At 39.0% G+C, this 17060-nt stretch overlaps 1 protein-coding gene across 1 annotated transcript in view; it reads right to left on the bottom strand.

Moving 5' to 3' along the window:
* Positions 1-16704: 16704 nt before the first annotated feature.
* Positions 16705-17060, bottom strand: part of SCFD1 (sec1 family domain containing 1) — a 113543-nt gene continuing 113187 nt past the window's right edge. Inside the window, exon 25 of the mRNA XM_065905847.1 lies at positions 16705-16919. Within this exon, the coding sequence (XP_065761919.1) occupies positions 16896-16919 (24 nt within the window). The 3' untranslated portion in view covers positions 16705-16895. The remainder of the gene's footprint in view (positions 16920-17060) is intronic.

The raw sequence follows: 17060 nt of genomic DNA, 5'->3' as shown, positions 1-17060 counted from the left end.
TTGATTCCAGCTTGTGAGCCATCCAGTCTGGCATTTAGTGTGATGTCCTTCGCATATAAATGAAATAAGCGGGGTGACATTATACAGCCTTGATGTACTCCTTTTCCAATTTTGAACCAGTTCATTGTTCCATGTCCAGTTCTAACTATTGCTTCTTGACCTGTACCTCCTTATGTAGTTATTTATCCCTAGGTATTTTATCCTTTTAGATGCAATGGTAAATAGGATTTTTTCCTTAATTTATCTTTCTGATGTTTTGCTGTTACTATATAGGAATGCAAGAGATTTCTGTGTATTAATTTTATATTCTGTAAATTTATCAAAATCATTGATCAACTCTAGTATTTTTTTTGGTAGCATCTTTAGGATTTTCTATGTATAGTATAAAGCCATCTGCAAACTGTGACAGTTTTACTTCTTCTCTTCCAATTTGGGATCCTTTTATTTCTTTTTGTTCTGATTGCTGTGCCGAGGACTTCCAAAACTATGTTGAATAAAAATGGCAGGAGTAGACATCCTTGTCTTATTCCTGATCTTAGAGAAAATGCTTTCAGTTTTTCACCATTGAGAATGATGTTAAATATGGGTTTGTCATATGTGGCCTTTATTATTGTTGAGGTAGGTTCCTCTCTGACCACTTTCTGGGGAGTTTTTATCATAAATAGGTATTGAATTTTGTCAAAAGATTCTCTGCATCTATTGAGATGATGATATAGCTTTTATTTTTCGGTTTGTTAATGTAGTATATCACAATGATTGACTTGTGTATAGTGAGGAATTCTTGCATCCCTGGAGAAATCCCACTTGATCATCATGTATGATCCTTTTAATGTGTTCTTGGATTTGATTTGCTAGTATTTTGTTCAGAATTTTTATATCTATGTTAATCCATGATATTGGCCTGTAATTTTCTTTCTCTTTTTTTGTGGTATCTTCATCTGGTTTTGGAATCAGAGTGATGGTGGCCTTATAGAATAAGCTTAGCAGTGTTTCTTCCTCTGCAATTTTTTGGAAGAGTTTTAGAAGGATAGATGTTATCTCTTCTTTAAATGTTTGATAGAATTCTCCTGTGAAGCCATCTGATCCTGAACTTTGGTTTGTTGTAAACTTTTAAATCACAGTTTCAATTGGTTGGTCTGTTCATGTTTTCTGTTTCTGATTCAGTCTGGAAAGGTTCTACATTTCTAAGAATTTGTCTGTCTCTTCTGGGTCATTCATTTTATTGGCATATATGTGCTCGTAGTTGTATCTTATGATCTTTTATATTTCTGTGGTATCAGCTGTAACTTCTTCATTTCTAATTTTATTGATTTGAGCCCTCTGCCATTTTTTCCTGATGAGTCTGGCTGAACGGATGCCAATTTTGTTCATCTTTTCAAAGAACCAGCTTTTAGTTTCATTGGTCTTTTCTATTGTTTTTTCATTTCTATTTCATTTATTTATGCACTGATCTTTATGATTTCTTTCCTTCTACTAAATTTTGGTTTTGCTTGTTCTTTCTTTTCTAGTTGCTTTAGGTGTAAGCTTTGGTTGTTTAAGATGTAAGATTGTATTGCTGCAAAATTTCATCTTAGAAGTGCTTTTGCTGCTTCCAATAGGTTTGGATCATTGTACATTCATTTTCATTTGTCTCTTCAGTATTTTTTTATTTTCTCTTTGATTTCTTCAGGGACCCGTTGGTTGTTTAGTAACATATCATTTAGTCCCCACTGTGGTGTTGCACTTTCTCAGTGATGGCTGATTCTTTGAGACCCCATGGAGGTAGCCCACCAGGCTCCTCTGTCTATGGAATTTTCCAGGCAAGAAAACTGGAGTGGGTTGCCATTTCCTTCTCCAGGGGATCTTCCTGATGCAAGGATCGAACCTACATCTCTAGTGTCTCCTGCATTGGCAAGTAGATTTTTACCACTGTACCAATTGGGAAGTCTTTTAGTCTCCATGTTTATGGTTTTGTTTTGTTTTTTTTTTTAAACACTCCCCTCCACCCCCTATAATTTACTTCTAATCTTATAGCTTTGTGGTTGGAAAAGATGCTTGATATGATTTCAGTTTTCTTAAATTTACTGAGGCTTGATTTGTGCCCCAAGATGTGATTTATCCTAGAGAATGCTTCATGTATACTTGAGAAGAAAGTGTATTTGCTGCTTTCAGATGAAATATTCTATAAATGCCATCTGATCTGATGTGTCATTTAAGGCCTGTGTTTCCTGATTGGTGTATTTCATGGCTTCCTAGGTGGTCTATATTAAGCTTTTATTAAGAAAAAAGACATTTCTTAAGGAAGAGTTAAGTGAGAGATCTTCATCATTTATTTTGTGTGTGCATGTGTGTGTAGCTGATTTGATTTCTTCTGATAGAGATCTTAGAGTTAACAATGGCAGAACTTTTCCAGGGCATTTGGATTTTCCTGTTTCTGTTCTCCTTTATATCCAGTGAATATTCGGTGAAGATCTCCACCAAAACTTACAGTGAGTGAAATGCTGAGCCCGCTGTGGTCTCTGACTGTTCACAACCACAAGACCTATTTCTTTAGGTACCTGGGGCACAAGAAAAAACAAAAGGCCGGCAAAAGGACGTTGGGCTGCAATCTGATGCCTGAGTTTTCCCGTTCTGACAAAACCTTCCTAGGGTTTGCCTCCTTGTGGCGAATGCCTTTCATCTTGGAGAATGCCAGCAGGCCTCTTTATTACTTGAACGTGGTGGATGCTTTCTTCATGTACACCCATGCTACTCTACAGAGGAGATGCTCAGTGCATGGGCCTCACAAACATTGTGTCAGGATCCAGGGCGTCTTCAAAAGTGGACTTACGGAGAATTAATGAGGCTTCTCTCCTGAGGAAGCCTTCTGCTTATGTGTTCACCAGCAGTTCTCAGATTACTTGGTCTCTGATGACTGATTGATAAGTAGTTCCCTTCAAGCCAGGGTGGTACCTCTCTAGTCAGGTGATGAAACATACTGTCAGAAGTTTGCTGTGCTCGTGTGTCTAGAAGGTGGAATTTCCTGATATTTCTTACAGTCTGGATCAACTGTCCAAGGATGAGGCTGGTGGCCTCAGGAAGAAGGTATATCCCTGACCCTGAAGGAATGCTGGCCTGGGTTGGTACAGGCATAATAGAGGGGATTATACTGGACGACTTGGGGGCCCCTTCAGTCCTAAGCTGCTTCTGTCTTAAAGTTCCGACAGTTTTTATTAGAATTAATAAGCCGTGGCTCCCAAACCTGATGTTCTCAATTTACTTATTAGCATCCTCTTTTCCTGTTAGAATTGTTTCATTGTAATTGTTTAAAAGATGATGTGCAGTCTTGATGGGCAGAGATGAGGACATAGCCTGAGGTCTGATGATAAAACACTGTAGCTCCTTAGGGATGTGGGAGTTAGAAGGTGAATTCGATAGGAATATTTAAAAGCAGTTGGAAAAAGCTTCTTTAATTTTGCTTAACCTATGCATCTATTTTCTGGATATATTTGGGGGTAAATCTATCAACTGTGGAGTTCCCTATTGATATGAAAGGTGGGGTTTTTGAGGAGGTAGAGCAAGGAAACAAAACATTAACTGAACAGGGCCTTTGCGTAACTAGGACAGAGGTCAAAGGTCTCCTTGATGTGGGAGCTGATTTCTACATTTTGTAAACTATTATCCTTATTTTTACCAACTTCAAATTCAAAGTGGCCCCTTTCACTCTCACCTTTGGATGGCTTCCCTTCTAAACACAAGTGGTTTATTAGAAACCTGAGCACGAGGCGCTCTGGAGCCAGAGGATACTTTCTGGGGCTGGATCTTGATGTCAGCGTCAGACCTGGGGCCACCAAACATTTCTGTGAATTCAGGGCGCCTGAATGCCAAGGCTTGTGAGGCTGAAGCCTGGTCTTTGCTGAGATGCAAGAGCAGCCTCTTGATGTCATGTTAGGACTCAGAGCCCATGCCAAGGCAGATTCATGGGGTGAAGATACTGGCAGTTTTGCCGCACGGGCAGCCAGGAGAGAGGTGACCGCTGGCATGCTTTAGCCACCCACAGACCACGCCGGGGGATCACGTCAGACACTGTGCCAGGAGGCAAGCAGGGCAAATCACAGATGACACCTGAGGAACAAGAAAATTGCTTGACTTCCTTCCTTCCCTTCCTGTTCCTGCAGTGTGGGGACAACTTTGGGACATTTTGTGGTTCTTCAAGGAGCTATTTGAACTGCTGCCTACAGAGAGGCTGGTGAGGGTCTTGCCTTCCTCACTGGGGGAACAGGATTGTGTACACAGAGGAGAGCTGGACCTTTGACACTTAACTTTTAGCAGCCGGGAGAGGTGCAGAATGGGGCAGACAGCCTTGCTTTGCTGTGTACAGAATCTGGCTGCTACACCCGAGGGCTTGTGTCTCAGCCTCAGCAGGCTTCTTGAGCAGCAGAGCGACACCAGAGTCTTCAGGAAGGCCTCGGGCATGTGCCTGATGTAACCACATGGAGCCCAAAGGTTGCAGAGTTGAGGGCTTGGCTCCTGGGTTCTTGTCTGTGAGAACCACTCCCAAGACGCTCATAGCACCTTGTGGCAGGAAAGATTTCTGCTACAGTGGTTAGCAGCCCCCAAGTGGGTCGTAGAGCCCTGCCCTCGAGAAACTTAGGTCATGGGACCTAGTTTTAACTGACACGCACTGAACTTCACTAGCAGTTCCATGGATTGTGTCATTTAATCTGCACAACAATATGATAAGGTTGAAAAATTATTTCCCTTTTGTAGAGGGTAGGAGATTGAAGTTTACAGAAATTAAGGAGCCTAACTGGGCTCACAGATTTAAGAAGAGAGAAGGCTGGGATTAAATTCAGGAAGTCTGGCTCCAATGCAGTTATAGAGTTAATATATTTTTAATATAGACATTAGGATCAACCTGTGTTGTATTGAATAGCTGTTCTAGATTTTTCACAAGTGGCAAGGTATGGTTAAAAACAGCTGTTCCTTCCTATACAAAGTATTCTATGACAAAGCCAACAATACTGTCTTCCCTTGATTCTTATCCAGGGTATCTCAATTTCAGGAGTGACAGAAAAGACTGCACATTAGATGGTACTTTCAAGTCAAGGAGGCTCAGGAAGGAGAATTTTAAGAAGGGAATAGACAACAATGTTAAATACAATTGACAGAGGAAGTATTAATAAAATGAGAACTTATAAAATCCTATGAGATTTGCAATGAGACTTTGTAAGCTGAATCCCTGGTATACCACAGGTCTCCCCCCATTTTTAATGGAATACATAATACACATATGGTTCTAAATTCAAAATATATCAAAGGCAGACAGTGAAAAGCCTCTAGGTCTCCCTCCCATTCCTGTACCCTAGCAACCGTTTCCAGGAAGCAGACACTATTATTCATGCCGATTTACTGTGTATCCTTCCTGAGCTACTGTATGCACATGTAACACGCTAAGTGTACATACTTCCTTTCTACACATGGAGAAACGACACAGTGTTCTGCACGTTTAAAAGTCTTTGTTTATGGCTGTGCCAGGCAGGTCTTTGTTGCCGTGGGTTTTCTCTAGTTGTGGCGAGTCAGGGGCTGCTCTGGGCTGCAATGCGTGGGGTTCTCATTGCAGCGGCTTCTCTCGTGGAGAACACGGGCTCTGGGTGCTCAGGCGTCAGTACTGACAGCACTTGGGCTCAGTGGTTGTGGGGCAGAGTCTCAGTTGCTCTGCGTCATGTGGAATCTTCCTGGGCCAGGGATCAAACCCACGTCCCCTGCTTTGGCGGGCAGATTCTTAACCTGCCAAAGAGGTGGGTTTTTTCTTGTTTGTTTTTTGCAGCTACACAGGGTTCCACAGCATGGATGTGTTCTAATTTATTTAATGAAGATATGTTTTCAGCTGGCCCTGAAAAAGCAGCAATGTTTAAGGAAGATACTGGGAAGGGTTTTCCCTTTCCAGGACAGAAAGGCAACTATCTGAAAGAAGTAGACAGAGCTGAGGGCCATTCAAGTGCTAAGGGATGCCTGTGAAAAGTGAAAGTGTCTGTTAGTTGCTCAGTCATGTCTGACTCTTTGCAGTCCCATGGACTGCAGCCTGCCGGGCTCCTCTGTGCATGGGATTCTCCAGGCAGGAACACTGGAGTGGGTTGCCATTCCCTTCTCCAGGGGAGCCTCCTGACCCAGGGGTCACAGCCGGGCCTCCCACGTTGCAGGCAGATTCTTTATGGTCTGAGCCACCAGGGAAGCCCTGCAGCAGGTCTAAGTGAACCCAGCAAGAGCTAGCTTACTCCTGAGAGGTTTCCTTACAACCTACCACCCTGCAGCATGATTTAGAAACTTCATTATCTCTCCTTAAACATCGGCTAGAAGAGGTCAACATACTGTCTCCAAACTTTGGGGAAATGATGGAAGTTACAGTTTGTCTTTTGACTCTGTAACTCTAGCATCCCTAGACTGTGTTGCACATAAGAGGCTTTTAATAAGTGTTTGTTTACTTGAATGAATGAGAGCACATGGCCACATTGGCTTTTTGAAATAGAGTCAGTGAATGAGGGTTTGTGACTAGAATCTGTAGCCATCTATCACCTAATCTTCCACCAGACATTTACTGTAAGTACCAGCTTCCGCTATTCAGTCCTGGTCATTGAGCAAACATACAGTCGATCCTCCATATACACAGGCTCCGCATCTGCGAATTCAACCAATTGTAGATCAAAAATATTTAAAAAGAAATTCCAGAAAGTTCCAAGAAGCAAAACTTGATTTTGCTGCACACTGGCAACTATTTATATGGCAGTTACATTATACTAGGTATTGTAAGCATTCTGGAGATGATTTAAAGTATAGGAGAGGATATACATAGGTTATATGTAAACAATACACCATTTTATTTATATAAGGAGCTGGAGCATTCATGGATTTTTGGTGTCTGGCGGAGGGGGGTGGGTCCTGGAGTCAATCCCTCAGGGATACCAAGAGACAGCCATACCTAGACAGGTCATCAGGCTGAAACAACTTGGCAGAAGTATCTCTGAGTATCTCCAACCTCTATGTCATCTAATTTCTAATATTCTCTAATTCCTCATCTCAAAAGGAAAAGCTTCTAGACTCAGATGTGATCAGTATAAATTCCAACACTTACTCATTGAATGACCTTGGACAGTGACTGAACTCTGAACTTATTCCCTCATCTGCAAAGCAGGAATAGTATGACCTATTTTCTTAGGGGTTTTATGAGGGTTAAATGAGCTTATATTTAAAACACTTAACAAAGTTCTGATAACAGTCTAAAGCTGTTAATTTCCTCCTCTTTGCTCTTTTGTCTCTCATAAGGTATGACCCATGCAATTAACCACTGCTCATTTTTAGTATAGGTTAATTTACCAGTAAACTGGAATACAGGTTTATAAATCATTTTTCTCTAAGTTTGGTTGTAATGTTAGAATATTAATGATGGTAGGGCACTTGAAGATTGTCTAATCCAAGTTTTTTTTTTTTTTTTTAAACAGAGGATATATGATCAGAAATCCATTTGTATATAAACTGCATAATGTAAAATAATTACAGAATTAAAATATTTTAGCAACACAAAAAGTAGTCCATAAACAGTTTAATAAATTTATTCTCACAAAGCATCACAGTTCTAGGTCTAGTACAGGTAACTAGTCAAACATGAAATTCAATGAGAATTCTTTTATCTAGCGGACTGTGGAGTTTTGGACTGCAGCGTGTATTCTGCAGGCACATCTCAATCCTGAATCAATGCCCACATTACTAGTAGGTGTCAGCGTTAGTTTTAGCAGTTCTGTGAAAGAGGATGTGTTTTCTTAGAATTGGTTCAGTTATCACCAACTCCCGGAACTTACTCAAGCTCATGTCAATCGAGTTGGTGATGCCATCCAACTATCTCATCTTCTGTCGTCCCCTTCTCCTCCTGCCCACAAAATCCCTCCCAACATCAGGGTCTTTTCCAGTGAGTCAACTCTGCATCAGGTGGCCAAAGTACTGGCGTTTCAGCTTCAGCCTCAGTCCTTCCAATGAACACCCAGGACTGATCTCCTTTAGGATGGACTGGTTGGATCTCCTTGCAGTCCAAGGGACTCTCAGGCGTCTTCTCCAACACCACAGTTCAAAAGCATCAATTTTTCAGCACTCAGCTTTCTTTATAGTCCAACTCTCACATCCATACATGACCACTGGAAAAACCACAGCCTTGACTAGACGGACCTTTGCTGGCAAAGTAATGTTTCTGCTTTTTAATATGCTATCTAGGTTGGTCATAACTTTCCTTCCAAGGAGTAAGCGTCTTTTAATTTCATGGCTGCAGTCACCATCCGCAGTGATTTTGGAGCCCCCAAAAATAAAGTCTGACACTGTCTCCACTGTTTCCCCATCTATTTGCCATGAAGAGATGGGACCAGATGCCATGATCTTAGTTTTCTGAATGTTGACCTTTAAGCCAACTTTTTCACTCTCCTCTTTCACTTTCATCAAGAGGCTTTTTAGTTCCTTTTCACTTTCTGCCGTTAAGGGTGGTGTCATCTGCATATCTGAGGTTATTGATATTTCTCCTGGCAATCTTGATTCCAGCTTGTGCTTGTTCCAGCCCAGCATTTCTCATGATGTACTCTGCATATAAGTTAAATAAGCAGGGTGACAATATACAGCATTGATATACTCCTTTTCCTATTTGGAACCAGTCTGTTGTTCCATGTCCAGTTCTAACTGTTGCTTCCTGACCTAGAATTGGTTAGACTGATGTAATTTAGCAACTATTGCGTGACTTGTTTCATTTTTTTCTTTCTTTGCAAATGGAGAAAGTTCTCTCAAACTGTTTTAAGCTAAAAAGGTGAATTTATTGAGTTAGGTAATTGGAGTAAAAGAGCTGCAGGTATGATTTAAGGTTGTCACTGTAAGTTTGTGGTCACAGAAAATATTTGGGAGTACTTCTGTTTAAAAAGTTGACTTTTGGTTCACTAAACCAAAACTAAAAAAAACAAAAAACAAAAACAAGTTTCCTTAGTTTTAAGTTCAATTTATAAATACTATTATCCTACAAATATATCTAACAAATTTTAATCTGAAACACTGAATTTTTTATTTCTATTAAGTTCATTTGGGGCCTTTTAAAAAATCTTCTGCATCTCTAATTTAAAATGCTTAAACTTTCTTCTACCTTCTGGAATATATGGAATGTAGTTATAATATTGTTTTAATGTCTTTGTCTATTAATTCTATCCTCCCTGGCAAAGTGTGAGTCTCTTTCTATTGAGAGTTTTTCTCTTCATTGTGTGCCTTATTGTCCTGTAACCTTAAGGATAAGTTTTGATTGGATTTCAGACAGTGTAATTTTTTTCTTATTGTAGTACAGTTAATTTACAATAATTAGCTTCTGGTATATAGGAAAGTGATTCATTGTATATTCATTCATTGTATATTCATTATATATGTATAGTTTTATTTATATATATATATATATATATACACATATATATATATGTGTACAGTTAAATTACAATAATTAGCTTCTGGTATATAGGAAAGTGATTCATTGTATATTCATTCATTGTATATTCATTATATATGTATATAATACATATATATTTTTCATATTCTTTTCCATTATTGTTTACTACAGGATACTGAATATAGTTCCTTCTGCTATACAAACACTAGCAAGGAGAGATAAGAAAGCCTTCCTCAATGATCAGTGCAAAGAAATAGAGGAAAACAATAGAATGGGAAAGACTAGAGATCTCTTCAAGAAAATTAGAGATACCAAGGGAACATTTCATGGAAAGATGGGCACAATAAAGGACAGAAATGGTATGGACCTAACAGAAGCAGAAATTATTAAGAAGAGGTAGCAACAATACACAGAAGAACTATACAAAAAAGATCTTCATGACCCAGATAACCGTGATGGTGTGATCACTCACTTAGAGCAGGACATCCTGGAAAGGAAAATCAAGTGAGCTTTAGGAAGCATCACCACGAACAAAGCTAGTGGAGGTGATGAAATCCCAATTGAGGTCTTTCAAATCCTAAAATATGATGCTGTGAAAGTGCTGCATTCAATATGCCAGCAAATTTGGAAAACTCAGCAGTGGCCACAGGACTGGAAAAGGTCAATTTTCATTCCAATCCCAAAGAAGGGCAATGCCAAAAGAATGTTCAAACTACCACACAATTGCACTCATCTCACATACTAGCAAAATAATGCTCAAAATTCTCCAAGCCAGGCTTCAGCAGTATGTGAAATGTGAACTTCCAGATGTTCAAGCTGGATTTAGAAAAGGCAGAGGAACCAGAGATCAAATTGTGTCGATCACAACAAACAGTGGAAAATTCTTCAAGAGATGAAAACATCAGACCACCTGACCTGCCTCCTGAGAAATCTGTATGCAGGTCAAGAAGCAACAGTTAGAACTGGACATGGAACAACAGACTGGTTCCAAATTGGGAAAGGAGTACATCAAGGCTGTATATTGTCATCCTGCTTATTTAACTTATAATTCAGAGTACATCATGTGAAATGCCGGGCTGGATGAAACACAAGCTGGAATTAAGATTGCTGGGGGAAATATCAATAACCTTAGATATGCAGATGACACCACCCTTATGGCAGAATGCAAAGAAGAACTAAAGAGCCTCTTGATGAAAGTGAAAGAGGAGAGTGAAAAATTTGGCTTAAGGCTCAACGTTCAGAAAAATAAGATCACGGCATCCAGTCCCATCACTTCATGGCAAATAGATGGGAAAACAATGTAAACAGTGAGAGACTTTATTTTTGGGGGCTGTAACATCACTGCAGATGGTGACTGCAGCCATGAAATTAAAAGACAATCGCTCCTTGAAAGAAAAGCTATGACCAACCTAAACAGCATATTAAAAAACAGAGACACAAAGTCCATCTAATCAAAGCTATGGTTTTTCCAGTGGTCATGTATGGATGTGAGAGTTGGACTGTGAAGAAAGCTGAGTGCCGAAGAATTGATGCTTTTGAACTGTGGTGTTAGAGAAGACTCTTGAGAGTCCCTTGGACTGCAAGGAGATCCACCCAGTCCATCCTAAAGGAAATCAGTCCTGAATATTCATTGGAAGGACTGATGCTGCAGCTGAAACTCCAATACTTTGGCCACCTGATATGAAGAACTGACTCATTGGTAAAGACCCTGATGCTCGGAGGGACTGGGGGCAGGAGGGTAGGGGAAGACAGAGGATGAGATGGTTGGATGGCATCACCAACTTGATGCACATGAGTTTGAGTAAGCCCCAGGAGTTGGTGATGGACAGGGAAGCCTAGTGTGCTGCAGTTCATGGGGATGCAAAAAGTTGGACATGACTGAGTGACTGAACTGATCCAATAGGACCTTGTTGTTTATACATTCTATATACAATAGCTTACAGCCGCTAGTCTCAAACTTCTAATCCAACCTCCCCGCCCAACCCCCTCCTTGTTCATTGTTCAGTCGCTAAGTTGTGTCTGACTCTTTGTGAAATCATGGACAGCAGCCCATCAGGCTTCCTTGTCCTTCACTATCTCCCAGTTTGCTCAAATGAATATCCATTGAGTTGATGATGCCATCCAACTATCTTATCCTCGGTTGTACCCTTCTCTTCCTGCCTTCAATCTTTCCCAGCATCAGGATCTTTTCCAGTGAGTCGGCTCTTCCCATCAGGTGGCCAAAGTATTGGATCTTCAGCATCAGTTCTTCCAACGAATATTCAGGGTTGATTTCCTTTAGGATTGACTGGTTTGATTTCCTTGCTGTCCAAGGGACTCTAAAGAGTCTTTGCCAGCATCACAATTGGAAAGCATCAATTTTTCAGTGCTCGGCCTTCCTTATGGTCCAACTCTCACATCCATACACGACCACTGGAAAAACCATAGCTTTGACTAGATGGACCTTTGTTGGCAAAGTAATGTCTCTGCTTTTTAATACACTTGTCTAGGTGTGTTTTAGCTTTCCATCCAAGGAGCAAGTGTCTTTGAATTTCATGGCTGTAGTCACCATCTGCAGTGATTTTGGAGCCCAAGAAAATAAAATCTGTCACCATTTCCATTGTTCCCCCATCTATTTGCCATGAAATGATGGGACCAGATGCCATGACGTTAGTTTTTTGAATGTTGAGTTTTAAGCCAGCTTTTTCACTCTCCTCTTTCACCCTCAAGAGGCTCTTTAATTCCTCTTTGCTTTCTGTCATTAAAGTGGTGTATCTGAGGTTGTTGCTTTTTCTCCCTGTAACTTGATTCCAGCTTGGGATTCATTCAGCCTGGCATTTTGCGTGATGTACTTTGCATATAAGTTGAATAAGCAGGGTGACAATATACAGCCTTGACACAAACTGCTTTCTCAATTTTGAACCAGTCCATTGTTCCATGTACAGTTCTAACTGGTTTCTTGATCTGCATACAGGTTTCTCAGGAGGCAGGTAAGGTGGTCTGGTATTCCCGTCTCTTTCAGAATTTTCCAGTTTGTTGTGATCCACATAGTCAAAGGCTTTAGTGTAGTCAATAAAGCAGAAGTAGATGTTTTTCTGGAACTCTTTTGCTTTTTCTATGATCTAACAGATGTTGGCAATTTGATCTCTGCTTCCTCTGCCTTTTCTAAATCCAGCTTGAACATCTGGAAGTTCTTGGTTCACATACTGTTGAAGTCTAGCTTGAAGGATTTTGAGCATTACCTTGCTAGCATGTAAAATGAGCTCAATTGTCAGATAGTTTGAACATTCTTTGGCATTCCCCTTCTTTGGGACTTGAATGAAAACTGACCTTTTCTAGTCCTGTTGTCACTGTTGAGTTTTCCGTATTTGCTGACATAGTGAGTGCAGCACTTTAAGAGCATCATCTTTTTGGATTTGAAATGGCTCAAGTCAAATTCCATCACCTCCACTAGCTTTGTTCATAGTGATGCTTCATCACCTCCACTAACTTTGTTCGTAGTAATGCTTCCTAAGGCCCATTTGACTTCTACTCCAGGATGTCTGGCTCTAGGTGAGTGACCAAACCATCATAGTTATCTGGGTAATTAAGACCTTTTTGCAGTTTTTCTTGTATTCTTGCTACCTCTTCTTAATCTCTTATGGTTCTGTTAGATCCATACTGCTTCTGTCCTTTGTTGTGCCCATGCTTGCATGCAATGTTCCCTTGGAATCTCTCTGATTTTCTTGAAGAGATCTCTAGTCTTTGCACTGTTCACTTAAAAAGCCTTTTTTTTTAAAAAATCTATTCTTGCTATTCTCTGGAACTCTGCATTCAGTTGGGTATATCTTTCCCTTTCTCCTGTGCCTTTCATTTCTCTTTTCTCAGCTATTGGTAAGGCCTCCTCACACAACCACTTTGCCTTCTTGCATTTCTTTTTATTGGGGATGGTTTGGATCACTGCCTCCTGTATACTGGTATACAGGAACTAAGAACCTCTGTCCATAGTTCAGGCACTCTGTCTACCAGATCTAATCCCTTGAAATCTATTTGTCACCTCCACTGTATAAGGGATTTGATTTAGGTCATATCTAAATGCCCTAGTAGTTTTCCTTACTTTCTTCAATTTAAACAAAATGACTCAGTTATATGCATACATACATTTTTTTGGGTATTCTTTTCCATTATTATCACAGGATATTGAATATAGTTCCCTGTGTTATACATTAGGACACCGTTCTTTTATTTTAAACATAATAGCTTGCATGTACCAACCCCAAACTCCCAGTCCATCCCTCCCATCTGCCAACACTTGGCAACCACAAGTCTGTTCTCTATGTCCGAGTCTGTTCTGTTTTGTAGGTAGATTTGTGTCATATTTTAAGACTCCACATATAAATGATATCATATGGTATTTTTCTCCGTCTGACTTACTTCATTTAATATTGATAATCTCCATTTGCATCCATGTTGTTGTAAATGGCGTTATTTCCTTCTTTGTTATGGCCAAGTAGTATTTTATTATATATGTATGTGTGCCACATCTTCTTTACCCATTCATCTGCTGATGGACATTTATGTTATTTCCATGTTTTAGCTATTGTGAATAGTGCTGTTATGAACATAGGAGTGCACATACCTTTGTGAATTATAGTTTTGTCCAGGATTATATTCCCAGGAGTGAGACTGCTGGATCATATGGTAATTCTGTTTTTAGCTTTCTGAGGAACCTCCATACCGTCTTCCATGGTGGCTGCACCAACTTGCATTCCCACCAGCAGTGTAGGAGGGTTCCCTTTTCTCCATACCCTCTCCAAGCATTTATTTGTAGACTTTGAAATGATGGTCATCCTGACCCTAAGTCAATTTAAATATAAAGTTAATAGAAAAAGAGACCACCTCCTTTTGTCTTTCATGTATTTATAAAATTTCTGAATGTTAACTATTTAGAGTATGACTTCTCCATTTCTAAGCAGACAGCAACATTGCTTTTTCTCCTATCGTAACATCTTAATTAGCCTTGTCTTTGCATAAAGGTCTCTCCTGAAGGTCTGAGTGCCAGCCACTTTGACAGATATAGTTCTATGAATTGAATGTCTCCCACAAAATCAAATGCTGAAGCCCTAATCCCCAATGTAATGGTATGTTTTAAAACCTTTTATTTTATATTGGAGTATAGTTAATACTGTTAAGTTTCAGGTGTACACCAAATAATTCAGTCATACATTTTATATATATATATATATATATATATATATATATTATTCTTCTTCAAATTCTTTTCCCATTTAGGTTGCTATAGCAGAGTTCCCTGTGCTATATATAGTAGGTTTTGTTTGTTGTCTGTTATATAATTTTTTAAAACTTCAAAAAAGTTTATTGTACTATAATTGCTTTACAGTGTTAATGTCCGCTGTGCAGCAAAGTGTATCAGTTTCCATGTATACGTATGTTCACTTCCTTTTAGATTTCTTTCCCGTTTAGGTCACCACAGAGCACTGAGTGAGTCGAGTCCCTTGTACTATACAGTAGACTCTCATTAGTTATCTATTTTATTCATAGTGGTCTGTATCTGTGCTCTTGTTTCTCCTTTGCAAATAAGTTCTTCTGTACCATTTTTCTAGATTCCATATATATAAGGCAATATTGTACCATATTTTTCTCCTACTTCACTGTATGAGTTCCGTTTTCTCCACACTGTCTCCAACATTTATTATTTGTAGACTTTTTGATGATGGCCATTCTAACTGGTGTGAGGTGATATCTCATTGTAGTTTTGATTTGCATTTCTCTAACAATAATGATGTTGAGTATCTTTTCATGTGCATGTTTTCTTTGAAGAAATAATCTATTTAGGTCTTCTGTCCACTTTTTGATTGGGCTTTGATGTTGAGCTGCAAGAGCTGTTTATAAAATTTGGAAATTAATCCCTTGTCAGTCGCATCATTTGTAAATATTTTCTCCCATTCTGTGGGTTATCTTTTCTTTTTAAAAATCATTTGCTTTGCTGCGCATAAAGGCTTTTGAGTTTAACTAGGTCCCATTTGTTTAACTTCATTTTTATTTCCATTGCTCTGGGAGAAGAACTGAAAAGGTATTGTGTGATTTATGTCAAAAAGCATTCTGCCTATGTTTTCCTCTAAGAGTTTTATAGTATCAAGTTTTACATTTAGGTCTTGAGTCCATTCTGAGTTTATTTTTGTGTATGGTGTTGAAGAATGTTCTAATTTGATTCTTTTACATATAGCTGTTCAATTTTCCCAGCACAGTTTATTGAAGGAAATGTCTTTTCCCCAATGTTATGGCATTTGGAGGTAGGGTTTTGGGGAGGTAACTGCGTTTGGATGATGTCATGGGGTTGAGCCCCATGATGGGATTACTGCCTTTAAAGGGGGATGAAGGGGCCAGAGTTTGCTCTCTGCTCCCCACATGAGGATACATAGCTCTCTGCAAATCAGGAAGAAAGTTCTCACCAGACACTAGCTCTGTTGGTCACTTGATCTTAGAATTCCCAGCATTCAGAATTGTGAGAAATAGCTGTTTGTTGTATAAGCCACCCAGCCTATGGTAATTTATTATACCAGCTCAAACATACTTTATATACCCCAGGAATATGTCAATCATCTACATCACCTACAGTTATTTTTCTGGACCTTTGCTTTGGTTTGATGGACTGGCTCATGGTGGGTGGGGGTGCAGAAAGAAACAGTTCTGTAAATCTTGTTTTATCCATTATCAGGATGCTGTCTGTAACACTGAAGATTCCTTTTGGTGAGGCTCATTAAGAGGAAAAGCTCTCTGGCCTTTAAAATAGAACAACTGTTTCCTCTGGAGAGACTGGTTTTATCTTATGGCTGTCCTGAGATACATGACGGATCAGTGTTCACTTTTAGTGCTGCATTTCACACAGAGAGGAAGGCGAGTACTAAATTTAACACTTACTTTTACATAATATTTAGAAGTGTACAGGATGTTTTGTATTTATCTGCTCCAGATGTTAATGTTTGACTTTGCCATTATATAAAGGAGATATAAATGATAAAATGTACATAGGTGTGCCAGAGGGAGAAGGGACATTAAAGTGGCTTTTAAATCTAGACGCAACATAGGAAACAAACTATGGAAAGGTAATTTTACAATTAAAATGAATACAAGTAGGAGATTCATGAACCGATCAAATAAGACATATATTCTTAAACTTTCACTAGTTTCAGTCTAATACATTGGTTATTATATTAATATTTTAACATCATCTTCAGACAGAGCTTTCCTTCCTTCCAAAGTACTTTCATTCTCATTTGTAAAACAACAGATGTTCTACAATGCTAAAATTTATTTCTGAAATGCTTTATTTTTTTAATCCGTATACATTATATTAAGTATAGAATTTCCTTAAAAATTAACAAATACCTCTAAGTTTCACCGTTAGGACATTGATATGGAGAAGGAAATATCTGGCTCTTTTGACTTTTTACATTTATTCAAGTTCTAAATAGATTCTCTTGTTAACGCTTCTTCTGTGCTATTTTTGTCCAAGTTGTGACAGCTAAAACAAAAGATAAATAATAAATATTACTTTTTAATCACAAAAGAAACTTAGGTATTAAATCACCTTAAATGCACACTTTTATCATGGTAAAATTTAGGCTATTTCATGCATTGTATTGTATTTTAGAATAATACATTT

This window comes from Muntiacus reevesi, chromosome 15 (assembly GCF_963930625.1).
Source record: "Muntiacus reevesi chromosome 15, mMunRee1.1, whole genome shotgun sequence".
In the NCBI taxonomy this organism is placed as follows: Eukaryota; Metazoa; Chordata; class Mammalia; order Artiodactyla; family Cervidae; genus Muntiacus; species Muntiacus reevesi.
The sequence above is the reverse complement of the archived record's forward strand: the minus strand, read 5'-3'. Positions and strand labels throughout refer to the sequence as shown.